The 14,415-nt window shown below is 49.3% G+C and overlaps 1 protein-coding gene across 2 annotated transcripts in view; it reads right to left on the bottom strand.

Annotated features, from left to right (window-relative positions):
* TRAPPC8 (trafficking protein particle complex subunit 8) overlaps positions 1 to 14,415 on the bottom strand; it is a 145,512-nt gene that overhangs the window by 52,942 nt on the left and 78,155 nt on the right. For both annotated transcript variants that reach the window (XM_044292762.1, XM_044292763.1), the window contains 2 exons: positions 8,454 to 8,562; positions 8,057 to 8,251 (listed from right to left, as the gene is read on the bottom strand). In XM_044292762.1, coding sequence (XP_044148697.1) covers positions 8,057 to 8,251; positions 8,454 to 8,562 — 304 coding nt within the window. The remainder of the gene's footprint in view (positions 1 to 8,056; positions 8,252 to 8,453; positions 8,563 to 14,415) is intronic.

Below are 14,415 nucleotides of genomic sequence, written 5' to 3'. Positions count from 1 at the left end.
CCATAAAAATAAAAGCCATTTTGTCACCTTACATCACAAAAAGTGTAATAGCAAGCGATCAAAAAGTCATATGCACCCAAAAATTGTACCAATCAAACAGTCTTCTCATACTGAAAAAAATGAGCCCCTACAAAAGACAGTTGCCCAAAAAAATATGGCGACACTAAGAAATAAAAACTGAAACAACCAAAAAAAGTCATATTAGGTATTGTCACGTCTAACAACCTGCTCTATAAAAATAGCTCATGATCTAACCTGTCAGATGAACGCTGTAAATAACAAAACATAAAAACAGTGCCAAAACAGCTATTTCTTTGTTACCTTGCCTAACAAAAAGTGTAATATAGAGCAACCAAAAAAGGAGATTTTTGTATAACTTACCAGTTAAATCTCTTTCTCGCTCTTCCTTGGGGGACACAGACCTTGGGTATAGCTCAGCTCCCTAGGAGGCGTGACACTAAGTAAAACTGTTAAGCCCCTCCTCCATCAGCTATACCCTCAGCCTGGAGATAGAGGCTACCAGTTGCGTGTCCAAGTAGTGAAAGGAAAACAACCAATAACGGAAACAACCAGCCAGCAACCCAACGGGGCGCCAGACCATAACCCTGTAACAAAACACAGAAGGGTGGGTGCTGTGTCCCCCAAGGAAGAGCGAGAAAGAGATTTAACTGGTAAGTTATACAAAAATCTCCTTTTCTCGCCCATTTTCCTTGGGGGACACAGACCTTGGGACGTTCAAGAGCAGTCCAAGAAGGGAGGGACCACAAACCCAAGGCGGACCACCACCGGAGCATCAGGAAACCGCTGCCTGCAAAACCAGGCGGCCCAAAGCAGCATCCGCTGATGCATGCGTATGCACTCTATAGAACCTTGTGAAAGTGTGCAGAGAGGACCAAGTGGCTGCTTTGCACAACTGTTCAGCCGAGGCCCGATGCCTCTGCGCCCAGGAAGCTCCGACTGCTCTGGTGGAATGAGCAGTGACGCTGAAAGGCGGAGCTCTACCCTTGGCTCGATAAGCCTCAGACACCGCCAGTTTAATGAAACGGGCAATAGCCACCTTGGAGACCGCCAAACCCTTGCGCGAACCCTCCGGAACCACAAACAGGGAGTCCGTGCGCCGAAAGGATCCGGTGACCTCCAGATAAATCTTCAACGCCCTGACCACATCCAGACGGTGCAGTTCCCGTTCTCTGGGGTGGGAAGGAGAGGGACAGAGCGACGGAAGGACGATGTCCTCATTGATGTGAAAGGCGGAGACCACCTTTGGCAGGAAGGACGGGACAGGCCGAAGCACAACCTTATCCTGGTGGAAGATCAGGAAAGGTTCGGAGCAAGAAAGAGCCGCTAACTCCGACACCCGTCGGAGAGATGTGATGGCCACAAGAAAAATGACCTTGCAGGACAGAAGGCGAAGGGAGACCTCCCGTAAAGGCTCGAAGGGGGCTGATTGGAGCGTCGAGAGCACCACATTCAGGTCCCAGGATGGAACTGGAGGGCGGTACGGCGGAACAGAGTGAGCCACCCCTTGTAAGAAGGTCTTAATTGGCCCCAGAGGGGCCAGGGGACGCTGGAGAAGAATAGACAGCGCCGAAATCTGTCCCTTCAGAGAACTGAGGCTCAGCCCCAGGTCCAGACCCGACTGGAGGAAGGACAGGATCGTGGGAAGAGAAAACCGGAGAGGTGGGATGCTCCGGGACTCACAGAACCCCAGATAGGACCTCCAAACCCGATAGTAGATCCTAGAGGACACGGGCTTACGAGCACGGATCATGGTGCGGACTACGTCCGCGGAGAAACCCCGTCGCGTTAAGACGGCGGTCTCAATAGCCACGCCGTCAAACGTAGCGAGCCTAAATGCTCGTGGAAGATCGGTCCCTGAGAGAGAAGGTCTTCCCTGGAGGGCAGTGGCCACGGTGCGTCTGCCAACAGCAACATTAGGTCGGCGTACCAAGACCGGCGGGGCCAATCCGGGGCGATCAGAATCGCGGGAACGCCCTCTGCCGTGATCCTCCGAAGAACCCGTGGCAGGAGGGGGAAAGGAGGAAAGACGTACAGAAGGGAGAAGTCGCGCCACGGAAGGACGAGCGCGTCGGCGCCGTACGCCTTCGGGTCCCGCGCCCTGGCCAGGTATCGGGGGACCTTGTGGTTGAATTTGGAAGCCATGAGGTCCACGTCGGGGCGACCCCAGCGAAGACAAAGGGCTTCGAACACCTCTGGGTGCAGGGACCATTCTCCCGGGTCGATGGTGGACCGGCTCAGGAAATCCGCCGCCCAGTTGTCCACCCCCGGGATGTAAATCGCGGATAAGGCCGGCACATGCGCCTCCGCCCAGAGGAGAATGAGGGTCACCTCTTGCATCGCTGCGAGTGCCTCCCTGATGGTTTATGTATGCCACAGCCGTGGCATTGTCCGATTGGATCCGAACAGGGTGGCCCCGCAGTAGATGGGTCCAGTGTCTGAGGGACAGAAGAATCGCCCTCAGTTCCAGAATATTGATTGGAAGTCTGGACTCCGATAGAGACCAGACGCCCTGGACGGACCGGGGAGGGAAAACCCCCCCCCACCCCCGTAAGCTGGCATCGGTGGTAATCACCAGCCAGTTCAGTGGGAGGAAGGACCTCCCCCGTAGAGGGATATGCAACCACCAGCTGAGGGAAGCCCGAGCCAGGGGAGGCAGAAGAAAGGTCCTGTCCAGACTCCTCGGTGATTTGTCCCAGGCCGACAGAATTGCCCTCTGAAAGGTGCGGGATCGGAATTGTGCGAACGGCACCGCTTCGAAACAGGCAACCATCTTCCCCAACAACCGCATGCTGGATCTGAGGGAAGGGCGGTGATGACGGAGGAGACTGCGAACAGACCCGCAAAGGGCCAGACGCTTGTCCGACGGGAGGCGGACCTCCGCCAACTCCGTATCCAGGAGCATCCCCAGGAAGATCAGCCGTCTGGAGGGGGTAAGAGAAGACTTGGGGTGGTTGATGATCCAACCGAACCGCGTCAGGGTCTCCAGAGTGAGTCCCACACTGCCGGATGCCTGAGAGAAGGAGGGTGCCTTGACCAAGATGTCGTCCAAGTAAGGGAGAAGAAAAACACTTCTTGAACGCAGAAGGGCCAAGACAGGGGCCAGGACCTTGGTGAATACTCGAGGAGCCGTCGCCAGACCAAAGGGAAGGGCGACGAATTGGAAGTGATCGTCCCCTACCGCGAAGCGCAGGAAGCGGTGATGACATGGAGCAACCGGAACGTGGAGATATGCATCCTGAACGTCGATTGAGGCCATGAAATCCCCTCTTTCCAGGGAGGCCACTGCGGACCTGAGAGACTCCATCCGGAATCTCTGCAGTCGGAGAAAACGGTTCAGGCGCTTTAGGTCCAAGATCGGTCGCACTGAGCCTTCCTTCTTGGGAACCACAAAGAGGTTCGAGTAGAACCCCCTGAACCTTTCCGACGGAGGCACGGGGGCGACGACACCCTTGTCCATTAGAGAGCGAATGGCCGTGAAGAAGGCGGCCGCTCGTACGGGATCCCGCGGAGGACGGGACCGGAAGAAACGGTCTGGCGGAATGGACGCAAATTCGATCTTGTATCCGCAAGATACAATCTCGAGCGCCCATGCGTCTGAGATGTGGGCCTGCCATACGTTCCTGAACAGTAGAAGGCGGCCCCCCACCCGGGTGGGTGGGGGCGCACCTTCAGGCAGAGGGCTGCTGGCCTGTGGGAGCCCGTGTGGGCTGGGGCTTGCGCCAGGTAGATTGCGTCCGAAAAAAACGGCTTCTTGCGTCTATCCTGGGCTGGGCCAGAGGAAGAAGAACCGGCCGCGGGTCTAGACCCGGTGGGCTTGCGAAAGGACCGAAAACGGGACGAACCAGCGCGACCACGGGGGGCGCCCCTCGGCCTGGACTGGGGGAGGAGAGTACTCTTCCCACCTGTGGCCTCAGATATAAGTTCGTCCAGACGGGTTCCGAACAAGCGGGAACCCGTGAATGGTAGGCCAGCCAAAGAGCGTTTGGAAGCGGCGTCCGCCGCCCAAACCTTCAGCCAGAGTTCCCTCCTGACAGAAACTGCCAGGGCAGAGGAACGGGCAATGAGGGCACCCGCATCAAGAGAGGCCTCACAGACAAATTTTCCGGCCTGGACAATTAGTTGGGCTAAGGAACGGAGGTCCTGTAGAGGGACGTCCGACCCTAACTCCCGTTCCAGTTGCAAACCCCATTCAGAGACCGCTTTACCAGCCCAGGCGGAGGCAAAGACCGGTCTAAGGGCCGAACCAGAGGCAGTAAATATGGCCTTGGAGAGGGATTCCGTACGACGGTCCTCAGCAGACTGGAGGGAAGATCCGTCTTGTACAGGAATAGTAGTGCTTTTGGACAGGCGAGCCACGGGAGGATCAACCTTAGGCGGGGACGTCCACGTGGTCACAGAATCCGCTGGAAAGGGATAACAAATGTCCAGCTTTTTGGGTGTAACAAAGCGGACGTTAGGCCGGGTCCAAGCCTTGGACACCACAGAAGAAAAATCAGCGTGGATGGGAAAGACCTTGGAGGCCTGTCTGGGGCGAAGAAAGGACACGCCGGCCTGTTCAGAGCTGGGGGGGTCATCGTGTATGTGAAAGGTATCACGGATGCTAGTGATAAGATGCCCCACCGCGGACGCCAATTTGGACGGAAGCTCTGAGTCCATGTCCACGTCCGAATCCGCCAGTTCTCCCTCAGAAGGCGTATCCCTTTGAGAGGATAGACTTGACTGAGCTCGCACGCATGGCGGAGAGAGCGAAGCATCTGGAGAAGATGTGCGCTCAACCCTTGAACGTTTCTGAATATGCCGGGCCCTGGAAGATTCGCTGGGAGGCAGGGAATCAGTGGGGGCGGCAGAAACGGTAGTCCCAGCGGGTGCGACAGGGATTGTGGCAGCCTGCGGGAGAGGCGGTCTATCCACGAGACGGCCCACTACGTGTGTAAGGCTTTCCACCGCCTGAGACAGAGACCTAGCCCAGTCAGGGGGTTCAGAGGCACCGGGGGGCGCAGCAGAAAGCGGGCCCTGCACCGGGGCCTGACATGCAAGGCAATGCGGCTCAGATTGCCCACGCGGAAAAAGTTCCTTGCAGGCGGTACAGGCATGGTACCAGGGTTTGGGGGCACCCGTGGGATCTGACATGTTGAAAGAGTGGTCGTACCCTGATACAGAGACCACAAGGGGTTGCAGCAGCTATGACCAGGAGGGTTAGGAGAGGGTTAACTGTCCTACCAGTGTCAGAAGAACGTCAGGAGTGAAGTCCAGATCAACAGCTGCAGAAAGGCAGCAACAGCAGAGAGCGTGCGTCCCAGAACGCAATCTATGCACCAGGAGTCTCCCACGTGGCTCAGCTTCCAGAACGGAGTGAGGAAGCGCGGCAAAAAACCTCAGCAGAGGCGCGGGAAGAAGCTCCGCCCCCTACACGTTTGAATGTCTCCTGTGAAGGAGAACGTAACCCCGCCCCCAATGACGCGCGCGCGCGCGAAAAAAGAGCACGCCCCCTGCTGCCGTGACTCTCAGGTTTATGTCCGTAGAATAAGGCCCGCAGGCCCAAGTGCGCGGCGATATGCAGGTGGGTGACCTCACCGAGCCTCCTCTGTCACAATGTCCCCCGCCGAGCCCGAACCGCCGATGTCGGGCCTAAGCCCCGCCCCCCGATCACGCACGGAGCGGCGGCGGCGGGGAGGGAGAAGGATGTCAGGAGAGTAATCCGGGCCCAATAAACAGCGTGGGGAATCAGCCATTGGGGAGCGGAAGCAGCCGCAGATGGGGAGATCTACAGAGCGCTCAAATGACGACCACGGGTGCCCCCCCAAACCCAGTGCAAATAGGGACAGGGTATGGGCTGGAAAAGCCATCTTACCTGTCTTCACCCTCAGTTCCTTCCAGCAGGGTCGCCCCTTCAGCTACTGGCACCGCAGTGGCAGGAAGCTGGGAGAGGGGCTTTGCGTGCGGGCGACCCCCTAGCTGGCGGGATGTAGGGGAGCCATTGCTGCCCAGATCCCCTATTGCTTCTGTGGGGGAGGCAGCAGTGCAGATAGTTGGCACTGGCGCAGCTCACCCCGGGAGAGCAGAGAGGCCAATGCGTCTCTGGTATCCCTAGGAAAAAACAAAAATAAAATAACAAATTAGAGAAAAAATTACAACAAGGAGAAAACAGCCCTGCAGTAGCAGGGAGTGTCTTGCCTCCTTGGACACTAAGCTAAAACTGGTAGCCTCTATCTCCAGGCTGAGGGTATAGCTGATGGAGGAGGGGCTTAACAGTTTTACTTAGTGTCACGCCTCCTAGGGAGCTGAGCTATACCCAAGGTCTGTGTCCCCCAAGGAAAATGGGCGAGAAATCATCTGTACCCTAAAATAGTACCAATAAAACTGCCACCTTATCCCATAGTTTCCAAAATAGGGTCACTGTTTTACAAACGTTGTTAACTCTTTAGGTGTTCCACAAGAATTAATGGAAAATAGAGATACAATTTCAGAATTTCACTTTTTTGGCAAATTTTCCATTTCAATCCATTTTTTCCCCACAAACAAAGCATGCTATTTTGGCACCGTTTTTATTTTTTGTTATTTACAACATTCATCTGACAGGTTAGATTATGTGGCATTTTTATAGAGCAGGTTGTTACGGACGCAACAATACCAAATATGACTACTTCTTTTGGTTGGTTGTCTCAGTTTTACATAACAAAGCATTTTTGAAAAATGATTTTTTAGTGTCTCCACATTGTGAAAGCCGTAGTTTTAATAATTTTTGGGGCGAATACCTTGTGTAGGGGCTAATTTTTTTCGGGATGAGATGATGGTTTGATTGGCACTATTATAAGGTGCATATGACTTTTTGATCGCTTGCTATTAAAGCTTTTGTGATGTAAGATGAGAAAAAATGGTTTATTTAGCACAGTTTTTATTTTTTTACGGTATTCACCTGAGGGTTTAGGTCATGTGAAATTTTTATAGAGCAGGTTATTACGGACGCGGCGATACCCAATAGGTCTACTTTTTTTTTTTATTTACTTAAGTTTTACACAATAACAGCATTTTTAGAACCCAAAAAAAAACAAAAAAAACAATGCTTTAGTTTCTCCATATTCTGAGCCATGTTTTTTTATTTTTGGGGCGATTGTCTCAGGTAGGGGCTAATTTTTTGCGGGATGAGGTGACGATTAGATTGGTACTATTTTGGCAGGCATACGCCATTTTGATCGCTTGTTGTTGTACTTTTAGTGATGTAAGGTCACTAAAAAATTGTTAATTTAGCACAGTTTTTATTTGATTTTTTTGACAGTGTTCATCTGAGGGGTTGGTCATGTAATATGTTTATAGAGCCGCTTTTTTAACTTTTTTTTTTTCTTCACTTTTTTTTTTGTCCCACTTTGGGACTTCAACTTTTGGGGGTCTGATCCCCTTTACAATGCACTCCGATATTTCTGTAAAAAAAAAAAAGTGCGATGACATCAGTGGGGGCCGCCCTATAAGGTAATACCCTAATTAGACTAGGGTTAAACAGATGAAAGGTCCTCTTTAAAACGAGATAGTGACATATTTTTTTTCTAATCTTTTTCTATTTTCAGATTTTTAAAATCTAAAGTCTAGCCTTTTTTTTAACGATATGGGCTATTCTGAAGATTACTAGCACATCGGTGGATATCTAGCATCCACTGAAGTCAATGGGACCAATGCTACAGTGACGAGAGCTGTCCACTACAATGTTGACTGCGATGTGTAGTTCTGGAGACATAGCTACACAGAACAGCTGATCAGAGGGGGTGAGGGGTGCCAGACGCCCACAAATCAGCTAGCAATGGCATATGCTGAGAATAGGTGTTCACTTATAAAAGGCTATTGAAGAGTGGGGGGGGGGGTGAGCCTTGTCCATCATCTGTTGCGAATGTTGTGATCCTGCGTTATATCGTTGATACCGGTTGTTGTAATCCTGTCTGTCAATGACTATGAGATGACTGCTGAGACTCAAATGTCTATAAACCATGAAATGTCAGCCTATTATGAGTATATAGTGACATGAAAAATTAAAACATATTTTTACCTTGTACGACAGCAAAAGGAAATTTGGAGTTCTCTGAATTGCTGTTTAAACAATACTGTGTTGGCTGAAAGCCGGCGGGAAGGACACCTCTATTAACTACTGCTACCACTTGCTCTTCTAGCTCTCTCCACTGCTGAGAAGACTCAATGTCATATTCTTGGTCAAGACTGACATGGGTCGCTGCTTGCTTCTCACCTATATTTACAAGGAAAATACAATAAAAGCCTCAGAGTTAAATTCAAGGAAGTAAATGCCTCAAGGTAAACACTAGTAATTTGATGGTATTCATCTATCAATTCATATATTGATACCTATTAAAATATAAAACATCTAACAAGGTCTACAGAGATTACTACTGATATAACTTGGGGCTATGTCAATATAAACGGATACTGACCTTCCGCTGGCCGTCTATCATGACCAAAGAAGACGCGCGTCTCAGAACTATTGATATACGGTAATGGTAGCTGAGGTAAGGGACTGTCTGGAGATTGCTGGCACACATTCTGGAGCAAAACATAAAACACACAATTATAGTCCGATATCATCATGTCCATAGAACATACGACACTAATATAAGTCTGAGCGCTGAAAAACTGTGAAAGGGCCATCAATTTTGCAGAGCGAAAACCCCTTTAAAGGATATGTTAACCCTTGAACCCTACTTTACAGTTTATATACATGTAAGGACATGTTCACATCTGTGTTGGAGGCTCAGTTCAGGACCTTTGTTGAAGATTCCTCCAAAAAGAGCAGACAAAAATGTCCTGCATGCAGGACTTATGGAGGCTAAAAAGGTGGCCACCCAAACGGATCCCCATTATTGTCAATAGGGCCTATTCGGTTCGGAGTGGTGATGTGACCCAATTTATTTACTGTTGCATATAAAGTCAGCGTTGTACATACCAGCCTGTCCTTAAAGGTGCTCACAATTATATATACACACATTTCATAAGAATCTAAAATGTAATACAATTAACCAATCCCTATGCAAACCTAAGAGCACACAGTCGAGTCACATTATTTTGACCACATCCTACTTTCAAGGTCAGCAGCGTATAACTCATGAAGGAAGTCCCGTGTGGCGAGCTGGCTCGGTGGGTATATAAGGTGTGTGAGAGGGTGTCCGCACACATATCCCTCGTCGCTGTGATGGGCAAAAGGGGCAGTTATCCGAATTGCGGTGAGTGGACTAATGGCACTATTGTGAACAAGCAACATGGAAACTGTGGAGCACCATGATGTGAGAGGTGAACGTCTGCTACAAGGGCGAGCGAGGGCTGACACGCTACAGTGGAGCAGCTCTCCGTCAAGATGAACCAGACGTGTCTAAAACAGTAGTTCACCTGTGTGAGGCTTTGAAGCAGACAGATGGCCAGTGCTACTCTGCTAGCAAAGTTGTATTGGCAGAAAAAGATGAAATTTTTGCAGCAATATCGGAATTAAAGTCTATGGACACCTTTCTGCGCTAAAAATCAATAACCCCATATCATACCGTAATGCAGCACATAATAAAATTGCACTTGTTAGGGTACTTGCACACTAGCGTTATTCTCTTCCGGTATTGAGTTCCGTCACAGGGGCTCTATACCGGAAAAAAAACGCTTCAGTTTTATCCTAATGCATTCTTAATGGAAAGCATTCTGTTCAGTATGCTTCAGGAGGTCTTCAGTTCAGTCCCTTTACGGTATTTGACATGCTGCGGTATTTTGTCCGGCCAAAATTTCGCAACACTTGCCAGAATGCCCATTGAAATGTATTAATGCCGGATCCGGTACAAGTGTTCCGGAAAACCGCATCCGGTTTCCCGGTTTGCACATGCACAGACCTTTAAAAATGCGAAAAAAATTAATACCGGATCCGTTTTTCTGGATGACACCAAAGAGTGGGATCCGGAATTTCAATGCATTTGTCAGACGCATACGGATCCGTCTACAAAGCATATCTGTTTGCATAAGGATTTCCAGCGACGAAACTGCCTGCCGGATCCTCACAACGCAAGTGTGAAAGTACCCTTAGGTAAACTAAGGGTACTTTCACACTTGCGTTGTGAGGATCCGGCAGGCAGTTTCGTCGCTGGAAATCCTTATGCAAACAGATATGCTTTGTAGACTGATCTGGTATCAGCTTTGCTTCACATGCCCTCAGAAATGCTCTGACATGAGTTTTGCTCAGACTGTCATCTCCTGTGAGACTCTGTGGATGTTCCTGTGGATTTCACATGCACCAGCACAACTCTGCTGCACCGCCCCCACATCCTGTTACATAGCACAGCTCTGCTGCCCCACCCCACATCCTGTTACACAGCACAGCTCTGCTGCCGCCCCGCCCCCCATCCTGTTACACAGCACAGCTCTGCTGCACCGCCCCCACATCCTGTTACATAGCACAGCTCTGCTGCCCCACCCCACATCCTGTTACACAGCACAGCTCTGCTGCCCCGCCCCCCATCCTGTTACACAGCACAGCTCTGCTGCCCCGCCCCCACATCCTGTTACACAGCACAGCTCTGCTGCACCGCCCCCACATCCTGTTACATAGCACAGCTCTGCTGCCCCACCCCACATCCTGTTACACAGCACAGCTCTGCTGCCCCGCCCCCCATCCTGTTACATAGCACAGCTCTGCTGCCCCACCCCACATCCTGTTACACAGCACAGCTCTGCTGCCCCGCCCCCCCATCCTGTTACATAGCACAGCTCTGCTGCCCCGCCCCCACATCCTGTTACATAGCACAACCCTGCTGCCCTGCCCGCACATCCTGTTACACAGCACAGCTCGGCTGCCCCGCCCCCCCATCCTGTTACATAGCACATCTCTGTTGCCCCGCCCCCCCATCCTGTTACATAGCACAGCTCTGCTGCCCCGCCCCCCATCCTGTTACATAGCACAACCCTGCCTGCACATCCTGTTACACAGCACAGCTCGGCTGCCCCGCCCCCACATCCTGTTACACAGCACAGCTCGGCTGCCCCGCCCCCCCATCCTGTTACACAGCACATCTCTGCTGCCCCGCCCCCACATCCTGTTACACAGCACAGCTCTGCTGCCCCGCCCCCACATCCTGTTACACAGCACAGCTCTGCTGCCCCGCCCTACATCCTGTTACACAGCACAGCTCTGCTGCCCCGCCCCCACATCCTGTTACACAGCACAGCTCGGCTGCCCCGCCCCCACATCCTGTTACACAGCTCAGCTGCCCCGCCCCCACATCCTGTTACACAGCTCAGCTAGCAGCTACTTGTATTCTACAGCCTGTAATCAGCAGATCTATTTCTCAATACACCTATAAACATAGGATTATAGCACCAAAACAGTAACCACTAGTAAAATACTAGTAAATATACACTCTTTATTTATTGCAAACATCACATAATATAATAACATCAATGCGGTTAAAAGCGGATCCTAAGCAGCAGCCCATGGAAGGTCATGCACCAAAAAGGCAGTGCGTACATATAACTACTATCATTGTAACTCCACACAACCGACCAAAAGTACATCAATTGAACTAAGGTCCATTAGACAATGTCCAACGCAGTAATAAGACTGCAAACCTACAAAGTGGATAAAACATCAAAGTATATAGTACCGACCGCGAGATGGTGCAGCCTCCAATGTCCCACCGACGTGTTCCGCCCCACAGTAGGCACTTTCACCCTGTCACCCTCTCCCGATAGGTACTGACACCCTGGGACTTACTGATTGGAGTCCCTCAGATGTTCAGAAGTTTTGTTTGCATTTCCTTACACATTCTTTAACCCCTTAAGGACCGGGCTCATTTTCACCTTAAGGACCAAGCCATTTTTTTTTGCAAATCTGACCAGTGTCACTTTATGTGGTGATAACTTTAAAATGCTTTGACTTATCCAGGCCATTCTGAGAGTTTTTTCGTCACATATTGTACTTCATGATACTGGTAAAATGGAGTAAAAAAATTAATCATTTTTATTTATAAAAAAATACAAAATGTATCAAAAATTTTGAAAAATTAGCAAATTTTTAAGTTTCAATTTCTCTACTTCTATAATACATAGTAATACCTCCAAAAATAGTTATTACTTTACATTCCCCATATGTCTACTTCATGTTTGGATGATTTTGGGAATGATATTTTATTTTTTGCGGATGTTACATAGCTTAGAAGTTTAGAAGTAAATCTTTTGTGAGGCAAGGTAACAAGAGATCGCTTTTTTGGCACCGTTTTTTTTTGTTTGCTATTTACAACATTCATCTGACAGGTTAGATCATGTGGTATTTTTATAGAGCAGGTTGTCACAGACGCGGCGATACCAAATATGTATACATTTTTTTTATTTATGTAAGTTTTACACAATGATTTCATTTTTTAATCAAAAAAAATAAAAAATCATGTTTTAGTGTCTCCATAGTCTGAGAGCCATAGTTTTTTCATTTTTTGGGCGATTATCTTAGGTAGGGTCTAATTTTTTGCGGGATGAGATGACGGTTTGATTGGCACTATGATTTTTGGTTGCTCTATATTACACTTTTTGTGAGGCAAAGTAACAAGAAATAGCTATTTTGGCACCGTTTTTATTTTTTGTTATTTACAACATTCATCTGACAGGTTAGATCATGTGGTATTTTCATAGAGCAGGTTGTTACGGACGCGACAATACCAAATATGACTACTTCTTTTGGTTGGTTGTTTCAGTTTTACGTAACAAAGCATTTAAAAAAAAAAAAAAAAAAGATTTTTTAGTGTCTCCACATTGTGAAAGCCGTAGTTTTAATTATTTTTTGGGCGACTATCTTGTGTATGGGGCTCATTTTTTTCAGGATGAGATGAGGATAAGGTGCATATGACTTTATGATCGCTTGCTATTACACTTTTTGTGATGTAAGATGACCAAAAAAATTGTTTTTTTTTTTCTTTACAGTTTTTATTTTTAACGGTGTTCATCTGATGGGTTAGGTCATGTGATATTTTTATAGAGCCGGTCGATAAATAAAAAAAAGTATACATATTAGGTAAGTTTTACACAATAACAGCTTTTTGAAACAAAAGAAAAATGATGTTTAAGTGTCTCCATATTCTGAGCCATAGTTTTTATATTTTTTGGGCGATTGTCTCAAATAGGGGCTAATCTTTTGCGGAATGAGGTGACAGATTGGTACTATTTTGGTGGGCGTACGCCTTTTTGATCGCTTGCTGTTGTACTTTTTGTGATGTAAGGTGACAAAAAAATTGTTTATTTAGCACAGTTTATATTTTTTATAGTGTTCATCTGAGGGGTTAGGTCATGCGATATGTTTATAGAGCTGGTCGATACGGACGCACGAATACCTAATATGTCTTTTCCCTATTTTTTTTAACTTTATTTTTGGAAAATTACGTTTTGTTTTTTACTTGAAACTTTTAATTTTTTTGTTAAAACTTTAAATTTTATTAACTTTTTTTTCACTTTATTTTTTGTCCCAGTATGGGACAGGGTCTGATCCTTGTTTCAATACAGCACAATACATCTGTTATGGGGTGGGGGATCTGTGGGTGACACATATATAGCAGTGCCATCCACAGATCCACCCCCCATAACAGTGCCATCCACAGTTCACCCGCCCCCCATAAAAGTGCCCCCCTTAGATCCCCCCATAACAGTGCCATCCACAGATCCCCCCCATAACAATGCCACCCACAGACCCCCCCCCATAACAGTGCCACCCACAGATCCCCCCCATAACAGTGCCACCCACAGATCCCCCCCATAACAGTGCCACCCACAGATCCCCCCCATAACAGTGCCACCCACAGATCCCCCCCATAACAGTGCCACCCACAGATCCCCCCATAACAGTGCCACCCACAGATCCCCCCCATAACAGTGCCACCCACAGATCCCCCCCCATAACAGTGCCACCCACAGATCCCCCCCCATAACAGTGCCACCCACAGATCCCCCCCATAACAGTGCCACCCACAGATCCCCCCCCATAACAGTGCCACCCACAGATCCCCCCCCATAACAGTGCCACCCACAGATCCCCCCATAACAGTGCCACCCACAGATCCCCCCCATAACAGTGCCACCCACAGATCCCCCCCCATAACAGTGCCACCCACAGATCCCCCCCCCATAACAGTGCCACCCACAGATCCCCCCCCATAACAGTGCCACCCACAGATCCCCCCCCATAACAGTGCCACCCACAGATCCCCCCATAACAGTGCCACCCACAGATCCCCCCATAACAGTGCCACCCACAGATCCCCCCCATAACAGTGCCACCCACAGATCCCCCCCCATAACAGTGCCACCCACAGATCCCCCCCCATAACAGTGCCACCCACAGATCCCCCCCCATAACAGTGCCACCCACAGATCCCCCCCCATAACAGT

The sequence above is a fragment of the Bufo gargarizans genome, chromosome 5, assembly GCF_014858855.1.
Source record: "Bufo gargarizans isolate SCDJY-AF-19 chromosome 5, ASM1485885v1, whole genome shotgun sequence".
In the NCBI taxonomy this organism is placed as follows: Eukaryota; Metazoa; Chordata; class Amphibia; order Anura; family Bufonidae; genus Bufo; species Bufo gargarizans.
The sequence above is the reverse complement of the archived record's forward strand: the minus strand, read 5'-3'. Positions and strand labels throughout refer to the sequence as shown.